This window comes from Narcine bancroftii, chromosome 1, assembly GCF_036971445.1.
Source record: "Narcine bancroftii isolate sNarBan1 chromosome 1, sNarBan1.hap1, whole genome shotgun sequence".
In the NCBI taxonomy this organism is placed as follows: domain Eukaryota; kingdom Metazoa; phylum Chordata; class Chondrichthyes; order Torpediniformes; family Narcinidae; genus Narcine; species Narcine bancroftii.
The window spans coordinates 485289368-485312134 of NC_091469.1; the positions used below are offsets into that span (position 1 = coordinate 485289368).

At 49.7% G+C, this 22767-nt stretch overlaps 1 protein-coding gene across 3 annotated transcripts in view; it reads right to left on the bottom strand.

Annotated features, from left to right (window-relative positions):
- Positions 1 to 22767, bottom strand: part of vill (villin-like) — a 112106-nt gene that overhangs the window by 73247 nt on the left and 16092 nt on the right. For all 3 annotated transcript variants that reach the window (XM_069914940.1, XM_069914939.1, XM_069914941.1), the window contains exons 2-6: positions 17132 to 17221; positions 15915 to 15989; positions 7201 to 7397; positions 3186 to 3294; positions 532 to 642 (exon numbers count right to left, since the gene is read on the bottom strand). In XM_069914940.1, coding sequence (XP_069771041.1) covers positions 532 to 642; positions 3186 to 3294; positions 7201 to 7397; positions 15915 to 15989; positions 17132 to 17203 — 564 coding nt within the window. In that variant the 5' untranslated portion in view covers positions 17204 to 17221. The remainder of the gene's footprint in view (positions 1 to 531; positions 643 to 3185; positions 3295 to 7200; positions 7398 to 15914; positions 15990 to 17131; positions 17222 to 22767) is intronic.

Here is a 22767-nt window from a genome sequence, read left to right on the forward strand (position 1 = left end):
CCATCCCGTTCTAATGGGACATCCTTTTATTCTGAGGTGTATCCTCTGGTCCCAGACTCTCCTGCTACTGGAAACATCCTCTCCACATTCACTTTATCTAATATTTGGTCTCTTTCAATCTAAACTCCTGTGAGTACAGGCTGAGACCCATCAAATGCACCTCAGGCATTAAACCTCCACGGGATCATTCCTGTAACCCTCCTCTGGTCTCTTCCAATGCCAGCACCTATCGGGGACCAAAATTCTTCGTGAGGATCCTGAATTCAGCCCATAGCCCCCCTGAACTCTTCCTGTCCACGTCCTTCCAGCGTTACAAGTGTCGCTGTCTCTGACATTTGCTCTTGTTCCACAGACCCTCTTCCCACACCGAGCGGAAAAGGATGGGAGTGAGGAAAGGGGGGGGTGCGGCCGTGAGTGAATGGTGAAGGCAACAGAAGCCAGGTGGGTTGCAGGAGGGGTGCAGGGGTTGGGAAGGATAACAATGGGGGGAGGGGGAGAGGAAATGAGTCTACCACCCCTATCCCAGCTGACCTTTAACCTCTCCGTCCTGCTGCTCTGCGGTGCATTCCACTGGACAATGACCTTGCCCATATCCAGGAGGAAGACGTCACCCTTGTTGAAGCTATTCCATGAAAGATCCACCTGCACAGGGTACAATCACTGGAATAAAATGTTTGAAAACACAATTCCCACTTCAGCCCAAAGTTCTCCTCTGCGATATCTGCTTCCCGCTCACTTACAGACACGCGGGTGAGTGGCTGGAAAACCCAGGGCTCCAAACTGGTTGGCGCCTCTACCCTGCCCCACCCTCATCAGGAGGTCCTGAGTTCAAATCCCACTCCCATGTGCATTAAGTGGCGCCTCCTCTTGCAGGAGGTGATAAACAGAGAGCTGGGGAAACGAGGAGACTGCGGACGCTGGAACCTGGAATAAAAACAAGGTGCAGGAGCAGTGGTTCTCAACCTTTCTCTCTCCACTCACATCCCACTTTCAGTCATCCCTCTGCCATCGGGGCTCTATGATTGGTAAGGTGGGATGTGAGTGGGAAGGGAAGGTTGAGAATCACTGTTCTAGACCCAATTGTTACTGAAATATTTTGCTTGAGAAAATTTGCCATTGGCCCATTTCCTTTGGAGTTCTGAAACCGTCCACATAACGAGTCCATCAGGGATGATTAAAACAGTGGTTCTCAAAGTTTTTCTTCCCACCCCCATCCTACCCTAAGCAATCCCTTACTAATCACAGAGCCCCGATGGCAGAGGGATGAGTTAAAGTAGGCTGTGAGAGGAAAGAAAAAGGTCGAGAACCCCTGAGTCTGGAGGAACAGCAGATCGATCAGCATCTCTGATGGGTGAGGGGGAGGGAGGAGATGGAATTGTCAAAATTAGAGACCCTGTTTCAGAAACCAGAGTGGGAAGGGAAGACGGGCAGTGTAGCCAGAAGCACAGTTGAAAAGCTCCTGTCTGGCTGTATCACTGTGTGGGACAGTAGCTGCACAGCGTCAGACTGGAAGCCAATCCAGAGGATCATCAAAATGGCCGAGGAGATCACTGTGGTCTCTCCGTCCTCTATTGACAACATTCGCCGGGAGCGTTGCTTAAATAGGGCTCAAGGAACTATCCTTTCCATCTCGCACCCAGGATCGTCGATCCACAATCATCAGGAAGGAGATACAGGAGCATCAAAATCAGGACTGGGGAATAGCTTCTTCCCACAGGCTGTGAGATTGAGGAACAGTGTCCAAGTAAATAAATCCAAATCCCTAACCCAAACTCTGCTCCCTCACTGTGTTAATTTATAGTGGAATAGCCATTATCAGGAACCCAAACAACTGGCAAAAGAATTTGAGGAAATGAATAAAGAAACACAATTTTAAATATACGAGAATAAAAAAACTGTAAGTAAAATTTTAAAATGAAAGTTTAAATTTGTAGATGTTTTCAAAAGCAACACACAACCCCTTGGTGGTGATGGGAGTGAACATTCCGCCAGCGGAGCGCCCTGGTCATGCCCAGTCCCAACCAGCTCTTTGAATAAAGTTTCAATAAAGTTGTGTTTGTGGCGGCCAGGATGACGAGCCAATTGGTGCCGCTCGCTGTTGGGGCGACTCTCCCGAAGTACCTCCCTAACCCCTGCCTGGTAAGAGTCTTTATCAATACAGTACAATTCGGATTATCCAAAATTTTTTTGGACCCGGATGTGACGTCATTTCACCTCCGAAAATTTTTTTCCGATAATTGAGGATTTCAATGCAATCAGAGATCCTCATTTATCCAAAACAATTTGAAACTGAAATGACGTTATTTCGCCTCCGAAACAGTCAGAAATCCTCAGTTATCCAAAAAGATTTCTGGAGCCGAAAAAATGTTGGAATTTTGGAAAAACCCTATGGTTAGAATTTCGAGGTTTAGGAGTTAGATTTATCTTATTTGGTTCAGGTTGGGGGGTTTTTTGGTGAGGTTTAAACATTATTTTAATGTTTAAAAAGCCTTCCCTTGTTGTTTAAACCCTGTTACAAGTGATTTGCTGTTGCTCCTGGGCTGTTCTCCAAAAATGCCGTTTATCCGATATAGGCCCGGTCTCGACCGTGTCGGGTAATCAGAGTTGTACTGAATTAGATATATTAGTAAGGCTTTATCTGCAAATTTGGGAGAGGGTGGGCTCATTTTGATGGCAGCGCGGTTAGCGTAACGTTGCTACAATGCCAGTGACCAGGCTTTGAATTTAAATGGAAGTTACAGGAATTACCTGATTTTACATAATTAAATACTATAATACTGATGTTTTTTTTCAAATTACTTTATATCTTGCACTGGGTATTCTTCATGCAGGTGTATTAGTCAAGCATTGGAAGAGAGTCTCAGATTTATTGTCAGAGTACATACTTGACATCACATACAACCCTGAGATTCTTCCTTGAGCCTGAGTCAACCAGAAAATTTGCATATTCGGCATCCAAGATCCAGAGGTGCTGGATAATGGGGATTCTACTGTATTTGCTTTATCATTGCGCTACCTGGCGTACAAGCTGACTTGTTTGGATAGCACACAAACTGACACGCGACACTCAGCCAGTTCCTTGACAATTAAGCTGAGCCCTAAGTGGGAAGCAGGGGACTGAGCTGGTTCGCCGTTGGCCCCCCACCAACCTCCCCCTCCCCAGCCCCCGCCCCCCCTCCCATTACCTCGGTTGCCGTGATATTCTTCTTCCCCTTCACGTGGAGGAGGCGTTGGATGTTGTAGACGTTTGTCTCTATGTGCTTGAACCCTGATGCCACGCCTCCCTTCTTGTAGCTGGCCAACCACAACAACACAGATGAGTCAACACGGAGGGCGCCGATCGCTCCCCAAGCCCTCCCTACTGGCGTCACTAAGGGGGGGTTGCGGACCACTCTGGGTGACCCCGTCAGAGGGGGACACCAAAATGACTGTCTATAAAATGTTTGTGCCGCGTTTCAGCAGAAATTTATTATTTTTTATAAAAATATCCCTGTCATTAGTTATAACAACAAAAACATTTTTCATCAGCCCGGCTTACAGTTATCAATATACTTACAAAGGTAAAACTCAACGCTAATTTACTTTTTGACCCTTCTAATGGGCTTGAGTCAGAGGTGCCCTTATTACGTGGTTCTGTCTGCACGAGTGACCAGCACGCGCTGTTGTTTTCATTGCTGCTGGAGATGTGGACACCCCGGAATTTGAAGTTCTTGACCCTCTCCACTACTGGGGAAGCTTTGCAACTTCACCTTTTGCTCATACTCTCTAATCCAGGCAACATCCTGGTAAATCCCTCCTGCACCCTCTCCAAAATCTCCACCTCCTATCATGGGGTCTAACCAGGTTTATAGAAGCTGCACCATGGCTTCCTTATATTTATAATGCCTCACCCAATGAAGGCTAGCTGCCACCCAGTGTGCGTGGACCCCCACCCCAATCCCTCCTCTACGTTCTCTCCAATGCCTCCACGTCTTTCCTGTAATGGGGCATCGAGCAGACACAAAACACAGGAAAAACTGTACTATGGGCTTCAATCCACTTAAACTCTGTTGTCCACCAATCATAGTATCTTGATGGCTCCACATGTGTGACTGGCCCGGGAGGGGCCAGCTCAAATCTATATTCAGGTCAGTGATTGACAGCTGGGCAGGTGGAGTTGGCCTCCCAGGTGGTCTACCTGCAGGTACAAAGATCACCCCCTGCAATCGGCTGGTGGGCACACAGCCCAGAGCTGTGGTTGTATCACCACAGTGGTCTAACCAGATTTTTTTAGGCCTAACCAAAGACTATTCACAATAAATTAATGGCAACAGAAAAACTGTACAGAGTCTATTCCCACCCCTACTCTCATACCCATGCATTTCCATCACTGTGTCTTGTTACATTCGATTCCATTTACACCATTTCCACCACTGTGGCCCCCCTAACCCCGTTGCTTCTTCACCGCACGTGTTTGAGGGACTTTCCCTCGGTCTCAGCCCCGGAGGGTGAGCAGTGACTTAGTAGGAGGTGCTTTTGATTATGAGGGGCTTAGATAGGGTGGCCAGTCAGCACCTTTTTCCTGGGGCGATGAGAAAATACCAGAGGAGTCCGTTTAAGGTGAGTGGAGGAAGGTTTTGTCAGGGGTACCATACATACTTGTGTAATTGTCGAGTTTTGGGGGACCGATTTTTCGGGTCAGATTTAGGGGGGGGTCCACTATTACACACACAAACTAAATTCAAGGCATTAGGAGCTCAGATGGGCGGAACCGGGTGGTAAGTCTACGGTCGGGGTGTCAGGAGCTCAGACGGGAGGGCGGTCAGGGCGAGGATCCACGGTCGGGGTGTCGGAAGCTCGAACGGGTGGGCGGTCAGGGCCAAAATTAGGAGGGCTTGAATTTTACATGGGATATACAGAAAATACGCAATTTTGGGCCAAGAAAGGGGGTGGTCGATTATCACATGGTATCGACTATTATAGGAGTATAAACGGTAAGTTTTTTTACACACGGTGTCTGGAATGCGTCGCTGGGGGTGGTGGTGGAGGCTGGTACAATCGGGGCATTCAAGGACTCTTGGACAGGTACACGGATGTACGGAAAATAGAGGGTTTATGGATATGAGGTGCAAAAGGGTTAGGTTTATGTGGGCTGAAGGCCCTGTACTGTGCTGGAATGTTCTGTGTTATACAGCTGCAACAGGACTTCCTGTCCTTTATTCTCAATGTCCTGCTCGAGTGAAACAGGAATTTGCTGCGATTGGAGTAAAAAGACCCTAGAAATGCTGGAGGAACCCAGCAGGATCCACAGTGTCCAGAGGGAGTACAGATAATATCACCAGTGTTTCAGGCCTGAGCAAAGAACTCAGCATGTGAGCAAAGAACAGGAAAGTGTCAGAATAAAGACTGAAGGCTGGCAGTAGGAGTCCAGACCAATTGGATCACAAGATCTAGGTGCAGCAGTAGGTCTGTGGGTCCATCAGGTCTGCTCCGCCATTCTAATCATGAGCTGATCCATCCTCCCAGACACAGCCCCACTCCTCGACCTTCTCCCCGTACCCCTTCATCAAATACCTGTCAAGCTCTGCCTTAACTGCACCTGACAAACTCACTTCCACAGCCGCCTCTGGCAACAAGTTCCACAGACTCACGACCCTCTTATGAAAAAAATGTTACGCCCTTTTATCCTGAAGTTATGCCCCCTTGTCCCAGATTCCCCGACCATGGGAAATATCCCTGCCACCTCTACTCTGCCCGACCTTTTCAGTATCCGAAATGCCTCCATGAGGCCTGTTACGAGCCCAGAGGACCCCAAAACACAACAGCAACAATAGATATTCACCAAGACAAATGGTTACTTAAACAAAAGTTGCTTTTAATTATCTTTAAACATGAAAACAGAATCACACTTTAACTTAACTAACCTAACTTAACCCCCTTCTAATTCTAAGCACACGTGTATGTTATGTGTGAGTAAGTTCAGAAATGTTCTTTGGTTCACAGTCCAATCTCACTTCTCATTCCTCCAAGTTCACTGGTTGCAGGCAATTCTTATACTGTGCACAGAATTTAACATTTAAACACCAGGCCTTGGTGCTTGAAAGGTAAATGGTTACCACTCAGGAAGGCTCTTGTCAGTTTTCAGAGAGAGATTTGTTATTCCTGGACACAAACTGATCCCTTTCAATCAGCCATGTCAGTGTCTTGTTGACGAAACTTGCTTCATCAGGGTTCTCCAGATGATAACCTCTTTCTTTCAGGTCACCACAGTGTTCCTTTTTGTTTCTCCTATTCAAAGTGAAACATTAGACAGCCAGTCTTCTCCTCTTGCATGAACCGCAAGGGCTTTGACCAGGCTGTCTTCCAGTCGGGCTTGCCAGGTTGTCCTGTTCCAGTTCCAGCTACTTCTGCTGGCTGTAACACTGACAAGTGATCTCTGTGTGTGCGTGTCTCTCTCTCTCTCACACTCAGACTGAGAGAAAGCCTGTTTGATATTCTCTGCTTGCAAAACCACATGACCCTCTTACAACAGCAACTCTCCTGCCGACAATAGTGGAGCTAGCATTCTCTTTCATCTGTTGCTTTTGGGTCATCAAGAATCCATTAGTGAAGTCACTTGAGCATTCTTCATAGCTCTTGCCAAAAGGTGTGAGAAGCCACTATGTCTCCAATCTTTCAAATAAGATCTGTTTTAAAGTGTTTGCATGTGGTCTACTCTAACAAACCTGACCCAATTTATCTCCCAGAAACATTTCTATACACTCTGTCAAAGGGCCCCCTCATCCTTCTGTACTCCGACGAGAACGGAGCAAGGGCCTACAATCATATGCTAGCCCTTTCATTCCTGGTATCAATCTAGTAAATCTCTCCAATGCCCACATGTCTTTACTCAATCAGGGTCCCCAAAATAGGATAAGAGGAAAGGTGAGAATTGATTTTTTTTCTGTGAAAGGAAACAGAGAGAAAAGAGGCAGAGACAGAGAGAGACAGACAGACAGAGATGGGGACAGAAGGGGAGGAGGGGTTTGGTGGTTTAATGGAAACCAAAGAGGTTGACGTTAATCTTTACCACCCCAATCCACGTGTCCTGGCTCCTTCTGGGAACTTGGTCCCCAAGATCCCTCTGTGCGTCAGTACTCCCGAGAGATCTGCCATTTCACTGGACGCATATTAACCCCCCACCCCCAACTCAGAGGCAGTCCATTCACCAACGTTACTCACACGATGCCAGACTTGAAGTAGCTTTTGAACTCCGGAGACTCGTAGCCTTGTGTCTCACGGTACTGGGTGGGGCTCCCTCCCAGGTAGTCGTCCAGCTGTATCACGTACATGGCCGCAGCTCCCTGTTCATCCTGCGACGACGCATTCCCTATCCAGTAATGCAGGGCCTGCGAGATCCCGCTCGACGTCTTCTTGACCTGCACGCAGAAGACATTGCTTCATCTCTCCCTTCCGGCGACAAATTGCATTCCTCTAGCGCCCTCGCCGCTGCATTAGGGAGAGGGGGAGGGGAGCCGGGGGGGGGGGATCGACGGAAGACGGAGAGGTCTGGGGAGGAGCCACACGCAGAGGGCCGGAGGAACTCAGCGGATCAGGCACGTCGCAGCGCCAGTGACCCGGGTTCAAGTCCGGTGCTGTCCGTAAGGAGTTTGTACGCTCTCCCTGTTCTTCGAGAGGCTCCGGTTTCCTCCTACCCTTCAAAAACATACTGGGTCGCAGGTCAACTTGGATGTAATTGGCCATGTCTAAATGGCCGCAGTCGCCCTCTACCGTGCTGCAAATCAAATTTTAAAATAACATTTAAAAAGTGGGCATTTCAGGTGGTAAACCTTTCATCAGATGCTTGGATTAAAGGATGGTGAGGAGGGGTGGGGGGAAGGAATGAGGGAGGTTGGCAGGTGGAGAGTGGTGAGGGGGTGGGGGGGTGAAGAAATGGGAGAGGAGTAAGAGGCTTGGAGCAGATTGGAGGAAGAGGCTTCCCAAAACGCCTCCTCCCTTTCCCCCCCCCCCCACTCCATTCTTCTATTGACCTTCGAATGCAGGGGCAGCCAAACTTGCTTAACGTTGTAGGGGTTTAGGGGACACTTTGAAAACCACTGGTTTAAAGGATTTCAAGGCAATACAGCAGTAGTTCTCAACATCCCACTTTAAGTAATCCCTGTGCCATCGGGGGCTCTGTTATTAGTAAGGGATTGCTTAAGGTGGGATGTGGGTGGGTCGGGAAGATTGAGAATCACTGCTCTAGACCTGATTGTTACTGAAATATTTGGCTTGAGAAAAATTGTCATTGGCCCATTTCCTTTGGAGTCATGAAACCATGCACATAACGAGTCAATGAGGGACGATTAAGACAATGGTTTGTAAACTTTTTCTTCCCATCCTCATCCCACCTTAAGTAATCCCTTACTAATCACAGAGTACCGATAGCATAGGGAATAGTTAAAGTGGAATGTGAGTGGAAAGAAAAAGGTTGAGAACCACTGAGTTCGAGGGATATATATGTGAACTTCATCTAAGGCAGTGGTTAGAGCCACATACAATAAATAAGACATGAAAAAATATTCTTACATGCACATTTTTGTTAGAAAAAATTTATATAAATGTCAAGAAATACATGTATGTAACAATATGTAGTGTTTAAACTGATAATATGTATCAGTTTCAATGATCAAAGTGTACACATACATATACATGTGTAATGGTCGAATTTTGTGGACCAACGTTTAGGGTAAAATTTACTTTTGACAGCGGGAAGTTCCTGTGTCTGTGGTTGGGGGCGTCGGGAGCTCTGGGAAGCGGACACCAGGGCCTAGGCGAGTCAGCAGTTGGGGACATAGGGAGCCTGGATGGATGGGCGGGCACCAGGGCCTTGGCGAGTCAGCGGTTGGGGACATTGGGAGCTCAGATGGCCGGATGGGTGTTGGGGCCTAAGCGGGTCAGCGGTTGGGGGCATCGGGAGCTCAGATGGCCGGATGGGTGCTGGGGTCTAGGCGGGTCAGCGGTTGGGGGCATCGGGAGCTCTGGGAGGCGGGCACCAGGGCCTAGGCGAGTCAGCATTTGGGGGCATCGGGAGCTCTAGGAGGCGGGCGCCGGGGCCTAGTTGAGTCAGGGGTTTGGGGCGTCAGGAGCTCGGATGGCCGGGCGGGTGCTGGGGCCTAGGTGAGTCCACGGTTGGGGCATCAGGAGGGCGGGCGGCCAGGTGCTGGACAAGTGACACCTGTCGGGGCATCAGGAGCTCAGATGGGTGGGCAACCAAAGGCCAAAAATAGGGGGGGGAGGTTGACTTTTACATGTATCGACTATTACACATGCATATACAGCAAATGTACACTCCCAGTCTCAGCTCACATATTTCCGTGCGTCACACGTTATACGTCAAAGAGCGTTATGTGGCTCACAAGCTGTGGTTTGGCCACCCTTGTCCTGTTGCCTTCCATGGATTCTGCCTGACCTGTTGAGTTCCTCCAGCACTCAGTATTGCACCAGTTTTCCAGAATTTGAGTACTTCTTGTTTCCCGAGGTTGTAGGGAAGGAATCTTTAATCCCGAACCAAGAGTCATAATTTCCCAAGCAGAGGGTCACCCATTTAACAAGAGGATGGTGAGGAATTTCTTCTCTGTCTGAATCTCCAGAATGTCGTCATCCCAGAGAACTGAGGGAGTGGAGCCAGCCCATAGCCCTCCCATCCATGTTCCTGTCCAAATTCTTCTTGAAGGTTAAAATCGAGCCTGCATTCCCCACATTAGCTGGCCACTCACTCCACACCCCCACCACCCTCTATGTGAAGAAGTTCCCCCTGAAGGCCTGTTTCTGTGTTTATGATTCTATGGGAACATAAGGGGGGAAATCTCTTCACACAGAGAGTGGTGGGAGTGTGGAACGAGCCGAGGTGGTGAATACGGCTCAATTTTAACATTGATGAAGAATTTGGACAGGTATGTGGATGGGAGGGGGATGGAGGGATATGGACTTGGTGCAGGGCAATGGGTCGAGACAGAATAATAGTTCAGCACAGACTAGAAAGGCTGAATGGCCTGTTTTACATGATGTAATGTTCTATGAGTCACAGTGTGGAAACAAGCCCTTCGGCCTAACCTGCTCACGCCAACCAAAGTGTCCCACCCATTCAAGCCCCATCCTCATATCCCTCTAAACCCATCCTATCCCTGTATCCATCCAAATTTTTTCTTAAACGTTACAGTAGTACCTGCCTCAACCATTTCCTCCGGCAACGTGTTTCCACACACCCACCACCCTCTAACCCCTTAGGTTCCCGTTAACTCTCTCCCTCCTCACCTCTGGTCACCGATTCCCCCCACTCTGGGCAAAAGGCTCCATGCATTCACCCGATCGATTCCCCTCGTGGTTTGTGAGATCATCCTTCATGTTCCTGCTCTCCAAGGGTTAGAGCCCCAGCCTACCCCTCCTCTCCTTGTAGCTCAGACCCCTCCCAAGTCCTGGCAAAGTCCCCAAAGGGACAGGTTTTTAAATTGGGCTTCTGAGGCCAAAATCAGTTCTTCCATGATCTCATGGAGCTGGCCCAATCCATCTTGTCCCCCAGTTCTGCTGCCATCACATGGGTCATCATAGAAAAAGAGACCATTCAGCCCTCCAGCTGACATGTCACCTCAGCCCCCCCATCTCTTTTTTTCTCCCCAGACCCCTTGATCACTTCTAACTCCCTTTTAAGCATATTTTAAAAGGGGCAGTGCGGTTAACATCACGTAGTGTCCCGGGTTTGAATCCTGTGCTGTCAGTAAAGGAGGTTGACCTTCTCCCCGTGTCCTCCCACTTTTCACCGGAGGTGGAGGGGGGGGTTGTCGATCAATTGAGTGTAATTGGGCTGTGCAGCCTCGTGAGCCAAGAAGGCCAGTGCGTCTATATTTAACATTTTTTTTTAATTAAATTGAAACTTAAAATCTAATGATCTGACCTCAACAACTTTCTGAGGGCAGGAGTTCTACAAACTCACACCTCTATGAGTGAAGACATTTCTCCTCATCTCAGTCCTCGATGACTCCCCCTCTTCCCCTAGACCGTGACTCCCCTTGTCCTTGGCATCATGGAGCTTTGGGTATTGGTGGTCAATGTCACAACCCCCAATGGCATTCCAAAGTTCACCGACCTTTCACCCTGCGATCAGGGGCAAACACAATTGGAGGCAGGGGATACCTCTTTCTCTCTGAGTGGTAACAGAATACATCGTCTCCGGGATGCGTGAAACTCCGAAATGTAAAGGAGTCCATTATCCAACTTCAAGACGTCAAGAACTTTGGTTTTCCCTCAACAGACGCTGACTGACCTGCCAAGTATTTTCTTAGTGCGGTGTTCACGTTATGCGGGTGCGGAGAAGAACAACACGCACGCCAAAGCCTTGAAGTCAAGACCGGTTCATTGCACTGGACCTCGCATTTATGTGGGCTGACATCAGGGCCCTGCATCATTGCAACATCAGCCTATGACTGGCCTACCTGAGATTGGCTGGCGTTCCCGCCACAGTTCCCTGTCTTCCCACCGTGCAGAGATGCCTGCTTAAAAAAGCCAGAGGTTGCCACTGTGCTGGAGGTGTTGACTGTCCTGGTCTGGGGTGGACCAGGAGGGTTGTGTTGGCCAGCTCTTCTTTGGCGCTCTGGAACGCCCTCAAAGACTCATGGTCCCAGGTAATGTCCCTTGACTTGCCCGCCATCAGAGAAAAGAGGAGACGCATGATGCGGGCTGCTGCCTCTATGAACCTGAGGTAAAAGTTTGTCGTAGTGGTGAATTCCTGTAGCTCCCTTTACTCTTTGTCCTCGGCGAAGCGCCAAACCTCCTCGACCTATTCGGGAAGGGGTGTTGTCCTGGGTTTGCTTATTCCGTGTCCCAGGAAATCAATAGTGTCCTGGCCGAATTGGCTGGAAAGTTTTTGCCACGTTCTTAGACCAAAGGGTATGTGTAGGAATCCGCACAGGCCAAAAGGGAGTTATAGTCACGGTCTTGGGGACATCCTGGGGGCGAACTGGGATTTGGTGGTAATCCTGGATGAGGTCCACCTTGGAAAATGCCCGTGCCCCGTGCAGGCTGGCGGCGAAGTCTTGGGTACGGGATATCTGTTGAGGCGGCAATAGTTGCCACATGGCCTCCACCTTCCAGCTGTATTTGAGCAGCATGTGGAAGGGGGAGCTCCACACAATCCCCAGCTCCTCCACCTTCTTGAACTCCTCCTTTGCCAGGCTAAGCTTCTCAGGAGGGAGTCGGTGCACCCTGGCGTGGAGCGGGGGGCCCTCGGACAGAATGTGGTGTCTTACCCCGTGCTTTGTCTCGGCTGTGGAGAACTGTGGTACCACATTTGAGGGAACTCCGCCAGGATGCGGCAGAATTCTATATCTGAGGGTGTTTCTACAGTCCAGGTGGGGGATCAGGTAGTTTAGCTTCCACCAGAGGTAGAATTTGAAAAGTGCTGGCTTGCACTTGAGGTCGACAAGCAGGCAGTGAGCCCAAAGGACATTGGACACCAGGAGTGGTTGCGCCACTGACGCGAGGGTGAAGGTCTGTGTAAACCGGGTGTGGCTGACCCGAACGGGTCTCAAAAGCCCAGATGGAAGAACTATTGGCTGCCCTCAGTGCTGGGCCCTACTTGCCGTCGCGTTGAGGCCTGCGGTGGGGGGGGGGGGGGGGGGGGGGGGGGCAGGATGTTTATCTCGGCACTCGATTAAGGGCACTCACAACGTAGAAGTAGCAGGTGTCAGTGGCGAAGCGAAACTGGAACTGAGCTTCAGCCTGCATGAGCCACACATATGGCTTCAACACCCAGAACCTTGGCAGCCTGAGAGAGACAGCGTAGATGGTCGCTGGCTATGCCTGGCCCTTCATCTTCGGGTTCAACCAGTGGTTGGACCTGTCGGGATCACCAATTTAACGTTCGTGCTATGTGAGCGTGGAGAAGAACGATGCGCTCACCACAATCTTGTAGTCAAGACTAGTTTATTGCTCAGGCCGTCGCGTTTATAGGTGCTGATGTCATGGCCCAATGGTAATCGGCATTCCTGTCACAGTTCCCCATCTTCCCACCATGCAGGAGGTCACCTGGGATATCAGCCAGTGTCACCCCCCCTGCCCAGGTCTGCACGGTTGGCGCATTAATCAGCCATTTTGTGGGCCGTTCCGTGTCTCCGTGCACAGGCCGCTGTGTTAGAATATTTCTTTACTTGTGATAGAAGCGTTTAAGAGGCATCTAGAGAGAAATGTGAATAAGCAGGGAATGGGGGACGTGGGGGACGTGAAGCAACAGAGATTTGGTTTTGTTTGGGCATGGTGTTCAGCACAGACATTCCGCACGGTAACAGGCCATATCCCCAATTATCCTACAGCCCCCCGGATTTCTTGAAGGGTGCAAGGAAACTCAGGCAGACACAGGGAAGGGGCTAGGGGTGGTTCTCAGATGGAGAAATGAAACAGCCATGATGGGATGAATGGCCTCTTTCTGCGCTGTTCCTCAAGGCTCCCAGCCCTGGGGCTTCAAGGTTAATGTTGGACAACTCACCAACAATATGAACGCAGCCAAGTAAAAAGATTCAACTGACAAACAATAAATTTCTCTTTTGGAAGGACAAATCGAGAAAGGACGAGCTCGGTAAAAGGTGGGGATGTGAGAATTTTTACAAATTTAGATATACAGAGCGGCAACAGGCCCTTTCGTCCCACGGGTCCGTGCTGCCCAATTAATCTACAGCCCTTGGTACGTTTTGAAGGGTGGGAGGACACCGGTGGCCTCGGGGAAAACTCGCACAGACACAGGGAGAACGTGTAAAGGTTGAAACCTGGTGTCTTTGATTCTTTTGTTAATCTTGTGCCTGTCCCTTTAAGAAAATATTATTGCTTGTCGTGTTGTTGTAGTGACCTCGACGTAATATCGGAGCGGGCCGAGAGTTTACATCTCATTCTTCGACGAATCATGGAGGAGACGTGAGCTTGAGATACTTCTCTGAATTCATCTTAATTTCATCTTAATCATCTTATTTTGTCTTATTTCTTACATCTGTTTAACACTGAATAGCATTATTGAAAATCTCAATGCAAAGTTATGCAAAATGTTTATTCATTTATCAGAGAATTAAAGCTACTTCACTCTGGATCTACGAAGTTTGATTTATTGGATTAATAAGATAGTTAATTTGGAATATCATCCGCATGTTTCCTAGAAGATTACATATTTTGAAATTGGGAAATAGAGCCCCAGATCCGGTCTCTGGCGCTGTAACAGCGCTGCACTAACCACTACACTGACCGTGCGCCCTAGTACGGTAGAAAAGAGGGATCTGGGAATACAGATACATAATTCCCTGAAAGTGGCATCACAGGTGGACAGGGTTGTAAAGGGAGTTTTTGGCATCTTGGCCATCATAAATCAAAGTATTGGATGTTATGGTAAAGTTGTACAAGACATCGGTGAGGCCAAATTTGGAGAATTGTGTGCAGTTTTGGTCACCGAACTACAAGAAAGATATCAATAAGATAGAAAGAGTGGAGAGAAGATTTACTATGATGTTGCCCGGACTTCAGGAACAGAGTTACAGGGAAAGGTTAAACAGGTCGGGACTTTATTCCCTGGAACATAGAAGAATGAGGGGAGATTTGATAGAGGTATTTAAAATTATGAGGGGGACAGACAGAGTAAATGTCGATAGGGTATGTGAGATACAAACCAGAGGGCATGGGTTAAGGGTGAAAGGGGGAAAAGATTAGGGGGAACTTCTTCACACAGAGAGTGGTGGGGGTATGGAACGAGCTGCCAGCTGAGCTGGTGAATGCGGGCTCAATTTTAATATTTAAGAAGAATTTGGACAGGAACATGGATGGGAGGGGGATGAACTGGGTGGGACTTGGCAGAATAAAAGTTCAACACAGACTAGAAGGGTCGAAAGGGCCTGTTTTTGTTCTGCAATGTTCTATGCTGCTGGAGGGCTGGAACCCAAACTCCAGGACGTTGTGTCCAAGCACGGCTGACCAAATTTCTGGCCTACAAAACAGCCACTAACAGTTGAAGGATGGACAAGGCATGTGAACATTCGGGGAATGGGGAATGCGGTGGGAGGAGGGGGTATACATTGTGCAGGTGGCAGAGCTCGGGTTTAATTTGGGCACGGAGCCGTTCAGCACGGACAGTGTGGGATGAGGTGCGTGCCCCTGTGCTGCGCTGCCCTGTGTGGTAAGGACAGTGATGAACCCAAGAGCTCATGCCTGCAGGAGGTCACAAAGAGACTGGAGGGACAGTGCCAGCAAACCGGGTTCGAATTCCACGTTGTCTGTAAGGAGTTTGTACTTTCTCCTCGTGTCTGCGTGGGCGCTCCAGTTTGGTCCCACCCTTCAAAATGTCCCAGGTGGTGGTGAGGGTGGGGGGGGCTTGCGGGTTAATTGGTGCATTGGCCTCAAGGGCTGGAAGGTGTCGAAAATTCAAGTCTTTAAAATTACGGTCAGAGTGGCGCAGGGAGGGCAGACAGGACGAGCTCAGGCAGCGTTAGGGGCCAGAGGGTAAACCACCGTCATGTAATTGGGTCAAGCATGCCGATAAGCCGGTTGTACCTGCGGCCCCTCCCCACAGGCTCCTGTATAAAGGTGGTTCTTCTTCCACAGCCCCTGGAACCCAGTGCAGGATGGCCGAACTGCAGGGGCAGGCTCTGTTCTACCCTCTGGGTTTCTCCACCATAGTCTCCTGAGTGATCGATGGTACATTCTAGTCACTGACCCTGACATCCTTTCTCTCTGTCCATATTGGAACTGGCTGTCATCCACCTTGGTCCCATTTAGCCTCTATTAGTGCAGTCTGCCCACCCACCCCCTGAGCCCGCTTGGTCCCGCCCTATCAAAGGTATTTCCTATCCTCCCTCCATCCCCTCTCCCCACTCCCTCTGCAACTGATTTCCAGCCGAGCCAACCTTCCCCCTCAGTTTGGTACTTACGAACAGCACCAGGTAGCAGTCACCTTCGAAGAAGTTCCCGTAAGCCTGCGGTGGGACGGGGACCACCTCCATTTTCTGCAAGAGATTCAACGGGCATTAGGAGAGGAGGGAGGGGGGATTGCGCTGGCAGCCATCCTGGCTCATCGTCTCTGGGAATAGATGGGCCCCCAGTCCGGGAAGGTCGCGGAGGCTTTAGAAAGAGGTTCACCAGGATGCGGCCTGGTTCGGGGGGCATGAGCCATGAGGAGAGGCTGGACAAACTTGGGCTGCTTTCTCGGAACATAAGAGGCTGAGGCAGAGACCTGATAAAATTACGAGGCGCCAACCAGAATCTTTAAAAAAAACAAATGTTGGCTAACGTAACGACAGTGCGGCCTGCTGGTACGGACCTGGGAGACACAGCACTGCTCCGCGGGGTCCAACCACCCAGTCTTACTGCCAACAGCTCTGTGCAGGCTGCAAATGGCCAGTTAAAGGAGCCCACAGTGTTTTCTTTTAACAATCCTGCACCCACGACACAGCCCATGACACAGGGGCCATGACACAGCCCATGGCTCAGAGCCTACGACACAGGATTCACGACACGGGGCCCATGACATAGTACCCAAGACACAGCCCACAACACAGGGCCCACGACACAGGGCCCACAACATAGTACCCAAGACACAGCCCACAACACAGGGCCCACGACACAGGGCCCACGACATAAGACCCAAGACACAGCCCACAACACAGGGCCCATGACACATGGCCCATGACACAATCCCAAGATGGCGGCGCAGAGTCGGGAGAGACCCTCCTCCTACCATTAAAAAGGAGAATCCTGAGAGACAACCCTACAGAACAGTGATCACAGCGGCGACCAGCGAGAGGCTCAGCGGCTGAGGGTCCCACACGGCTGCTGGAGACCGGCAGCCAGATATTGGAGCCAGGTTTCGAGAGGGGGTCACGGTCACTGACCGTGTTGGAGGTTCGGATCTGGAGCTTGGGCTGTCACTGGATCGAACATATTTTCAAACAAGGAACAGGAGGATCCTATTTGGCAGGATAAGGGGGGGATTTAAAAGGATCAAGTTATCAGCTCCAGGACACACATGCTCACACTCACTCCTCACACATACATTCACACCCTCTCACACTCACACACCCACACCTACACCGTCACACACACCCTCACATATACTCACACACCCCACCACACCCATATTGTTTCTCACCTCGATGGTCCATATTTGAAGTCCCACCTCCTTAGATATATTTTTAAAGGCTTCTGCTACCACGGTTGGCATGGCGAGAGGTTGTCAAGGCTGTGGAGAAAGCAGTATCAGTATGAGACAATGTAACACCATTACAAGTCAACGCCTTTTGACATGGCGTCACTAACACAGAGCCACACCACAGCCCACAGCATAGGGCCCACGACTCAGGCCCATGACTCAGGGCCCACAACGCAGGGTCAACGACACAGCCCACTTCACAGGGCCCACAATACAGCCCATGACCCAGCGCCCACAACACAGGCCCACAACTCAGCACACGACGCAGGGCCCATGACACAGGGCCCACGATGCATGCCCATTCACCTTTTCACTAGAGCCTGGTGAAATTCATAAATGTTAAATTCTGTGCACAGTATAAGAATTGCCTGACACCGGTGAACTTGGAGAAGTGAGAAGTGAGATTGGACTGTGAATCAAAGCACTTTCCTGAACATACACGTGCGCTTAGAATTAGAAGGAGGTTAAGTTAAGTCAATAGTAATAAGTTAAAGTTTGATCCTGTTTTATGTTTAAAGATAATTAAAAGCAACTTTTGTTAAAGAAACCATTTGTCTTGGTGAATTTCTATTGCTGCTGGGTTTTGGGGGCCTCTGGGCCCGTCGCAGTACTGAGGGGCCGGATTTGGACGTCTGGGCCATGACTGGTTTGCTGCACAATGGAGTTCAGGTGCTGCACTAAATCCACACTCAATTCCCGAAAATTAACACTCCATAATTGACCCCCAACCACGTAACCTTCTTCTCAACCACTGGTCTCCCAGAGCAACCCTCCAAAGTCATGCAGGGACTGACAGGATCTGACTGGAATGCACAGTGACAAGGAGCTACTTCCAATCACAGAGTTTTAAGCACAGAAACAGGCCCTTCTGCCCATCAAGTCTGTGTGAAGTTGTCCATAAATTATTTTTTTTAATTTAGACATATAAGCACAGAAACAGGCCCATGAGTCCATGCCACCCAATTGCACCCAGTTGACCTACAACCCTGTCCATTTTTGGAACTGCAAGAGGAAACCCAGTCGTGGAAGGCTTCGATAGGGAGGACAGTCAGCACCATTTCCATGGGGTGACAGAGGCAAATACCAGAGGGCATCTGTTTAAGGTGAGGGGAGGAACGTTTAGGGGAGACACCAGAGATGTGTTTGTTACACAGAGAGCGGTGGAGGCCTGGAATCCATCGCTGGGGATGGTGGTGGAGGGAGATTTAAAAGACCCTTATTTAGGCACATGGACAGAAGAAAAATTGAAGGTTATGGGTGTGCAGGAGGGAAGGTTTAGGGCAGTGGTTCTCAACCTTGTTTTTCCACTCACATCCTACTTTAAGTAATCCCTCAGCCATCGGGGCTCTGTGATTAGGAAGGGATTGCTTAAGGTGGGATGTGGGTGGGAAGGGATGGTTGAGAACCACTGCTCTAGACCCGATTGTTACTGAAATATTTTGCTTGAGAAAAAGTCTCATTGGCCCCTTTCCTTTGGAGTTATGAGACCGTGCACATAACAAGTCCATGAGGTACGATTAAAACAGGGGTTTTCAAACTTTTTCTTCCCACCTTAAGCAATCCCTTACTAACCACAGAACACTGATGGCACTGGGATTATTAAAGTGGGATGTGATGGGAAAGAAAAAGGTTGAGAACCACTGGGTTAGCACAACATTGTGGGCTGAAGGGCCTGTACTGTGCTGGAATGTTCTGTGATCTATATCTTTCCCCTTTCACCTTTGCTGCCCTGGGACAGAGATTGCTGCCATTGTTTGGAGTGGAGTCAATGAATCGATGCAAGAAGGACATTAGCCAACACACACAGCCATCTCCCACAAGCAGGAATGGGCAACGGGCAAATAACCCGCTCCCCCCTCCCCGACCTCACTCTGCCTTGAAATGGTGCCTCAAGACATGTTAGCGAGGTGTTGGATCGACGGTTCCTCTGCAGGCAACAGTCCCTCGCTGTTCCTGGCCAGGTCTGGGGTAGGAAGGGAGGTACTTGGGGAGCGGACCCCAGTGCTACCAGCAGCCAAGCCCTCGTGCTCACCGCCCTCAGAGAATAACACAACCTGTCTGCACATCTGAACCTCCCCGCCTTGGCAGGGCTCACTGTAACTAGGAGACACATCCTGGAGGAGCCAGTCCCACCTCCAGTGGGTGGGGGGTTGGGGGGGGGGGGATATTTACACTGCACGGCAGGCAAGACAGGCCTCTACACTCACACACACACACTCACATTCTCTCTCTCTCTCAAACACACACACTCACATACATGTACACACACTCACTCTCACTCACAGATGTACATGCACAGACACACGTACACACACTCACTCACACGTGCTCACACTCTCAGACACAAATGTACACACACACTTATGTACACACATACATATATACCACACACAAATGTACACACACACACATGCTACCATGCACACACTCTCTCGTACGCTTTCACTAACTCTCACAATCAAAATAGACGTACAGGCCCTTTTGACCCACGAGCCCATGCCACCAATTTCACCCAATTGACCTCTAACCTCCACCACCCCCCCCCCCCCCCTTCGTTTCAGAGGTTGGGAGGAAACCGGGGGCACCTGGAGGGAACCCAGGCAGACACAGGGAGAACATACAAACCCCTTCCAGGCAGCGGCAGATTTGAACCTGGATCGCTGGCGCAATAACAGGGATGAGCTGCTGCTTCTCCAGCAATATTCGTGTACTGCATCCTACCTGATGACAGTGGGTCAGAGACTGTGGGATGGATGGGAGGGATCCTCATTCAGCCCTATTTAGGAAACGCACCCGGTGAATGTCGTCCATAGAGATTCTCTGTTTCCCCCGTCACTACAGTGGAGAAGGTTCGTCACGGTTCCCGTCCCCTGCAGGGATCTTATTTATGCAAACTCTTTTCCGCACCTGGATGGTTGGTTCTGGGATCCAGCAGGACATGGAGACAGAGCTCCCTCTGACCTCTCCCGAGCCACTCGGCAGCCGGTCAGGGCACAGAGGGCTGGCGTGACACAGGGTGCAGCCACCAGCTGCAAATGGTTGGTGACAAGCGGCACAGGGGAGCTGCGGCACGAATTAGACCCTCTCTCTCACCGCAACAGTGAGCCCTCTGTTACTGGGTTACATAACTCTCTGAGAGGCAGTCCAGCGTAACGGGGAATGTGTGCTGTCAACTAGGCAACCTCTCAGGCAGTTTGAACCCTGAGTGAACACGGCCCAGGCTGCAGTCCAACTCCCACCCCAAATCCAAAATCAGAGCTCTCGTAACCAGCCATCCCTTCTTATTCAGGAAGTCAATTTGCCAGCGACCAGTGTCCTGTTTGGCTGAAGTGTGGGCTGTTCCATGCACTTCAAAATAGAGCAATGCTTTTATCTTAAACAAAAGATTCATTTTTCTTTTAACCCTAACTTGCCATTCTGCAACCCCTGAAGCATTAAATCCTTTGGTTAGTGCATAGAACATTCCAGCGCAGTTCAGGCCCTTCAGCCCACAATGTTGCTGATACGCGCTATCCATGATCCAAAAGGCTTTAACACACATTAGATTTCGGCTGGCCCAATCCCATGTGCTCGGACAAATGGAAGGGGACAGGGAGGTAGACCTTTGTGTGGAAGGGTTAGGGGGTCGAGTCATCAGTGGGCGGGCCAGTACTTGTACACAGAACAGGACAGAACAGCATATACGTATCAGTACACAGTTGTGCTGACCTATTCCACGTGAATCTAACCTTCACACCCAGAACCTGCTACTTTTCTTCCAGCTGAGTTTCTCCAGCATCGTGTGTTTTTACTTTAACCACAGGGTCTGCAGACATTCGTGTTTTACTCTTGGTGCAGCATGGTTAGTGTAGCAGTTAGCACAACGCCTTTACAGCGCCAGTGATCGGGAGCGGGGTTCAAATCCCACGCTGTCTGTAAGGAGCTTGCACGTTCTTCCTGTGGGTTTTCCCCAGGGCCTCCAGTTTCCTCTCACCTTTCCAAACATGCCAGAGGTTGTGGGTTAATTGGGTGCAATTGAGCTGGGCACAGCACATTGCCGAAGGGCCGGTCACAGTGCCACAGCGCACTTAGCTGTTAGCCCCGCCCAGCAGGTTCAAGGCTGTTATCAGCCTCTTGAATGATCCTCACCACAGTAAAATTAGGTTCCCTTTGCTCCGTACAAACTGATCCCTCTCTGTAACTCTCCACTTCTGTACTGCATCTTACTGATTGGACTCTATATGAGATATCCAACTGGCCAGTTCACAAAGTGACCTCTGTCACTGCGTCTTGGGACCTGTGACATTATACTTCAACTTGTGCGATGCCCTCCCTCTGATCTGAGGCTGCCCTGGACAGTGGAAATTACAGCGACACACCATCCAATCAGCCGGGGAGGAATCCAGGTAAACAGGAAGCGTGAGGTTCCTCAGCAAAGTTGAGAGATTTGTCAACGGATGCACCGACCTTGAGCAGTGCATGGATTTGGACCTTGAGCTGCAAATCCATACATCCCTCAAGGACACCGCACAGGTATATAGGATAGTTAAGAAGGCTGTGGGACGCTGGGCTTCATTAATAGGGCATTGAGTACAGGAGTTTTGAGGTGTTGTTGCAACTCTACAAATCTCTGGTGAGACCACACTTGAAATATTGTGTTCAGTTCTGGTCACCTCATTATAGGAAGGATGTGGAAGCTATGGAAAGGGGGCAGCGGAGATTGACCAGGATGTTGCCTGGATTGGGAAACCAGTCTTATTGAGGCAAGGTTAGCAGAACTGGGACTTTTCTCTCTGGAGTGTAAAAGGATGAGAGGAGACTTGATAGAGGTCTACAAGATTATGAGAGGCATAGATAGGGTGGACGTTTCCCAAGCTGTTTCCCAAGGTAGGAACATCAGAGGACACGAGTGTAATGGAAGATTCTAACCGTGTTTTTTAAAGCAAAATGAGAGGTATAAGTTTAACCAAGACAACGAGTACAAAGTGATGGGAGGGATGGTTAGTGGAAACATCAGGGGTATGTTTTTATACACTGAGAGCTGTGGGTGCCTGGAATGCATTGCTTGGGGATGGTGGTGGAGGCTGAAACACTGGGGGCATTTAAGGGACGCTGAGACAGGCACATGGATGGTAGAAAAATAGAGGGTTACAGGGTAGGGAGGGGTTTAGTACTTTTTTTTAAAAGGAAGGAATATATGGGTTGGCACAACGTCGAGGGCTGAAGGGCCTGCACTGTGCTGTATTGTTCTTTTATGTTCCATGCCAAAGCCTTTGACAAACCTGTGATTAAGTCTCTCCCTCCAAGGTTGCCAGTAACTCTGGGCTTGGGGCAATTTCGAAGCAGATGGAACAGGAAGCGCGTCGTTCCCCTGACAGTGATGCGAGAGGGAACAAAGGCAAGTGAACTGGAGAAAGGATTAGAAAGGATCTGAGGAAAACAAACGATCACTCAGCAGAAGAGACAAATTCACTGGGACGATGCTGGGACTGCAGGCCTTCAGTAACAGGAAATTCTGGATAGACTGGTGGATAAACTCTCCTCGCTTGGGACTCAACACTCCTCTCAGCAAGTTCATCCAGGGCCTCTTGTCTGAA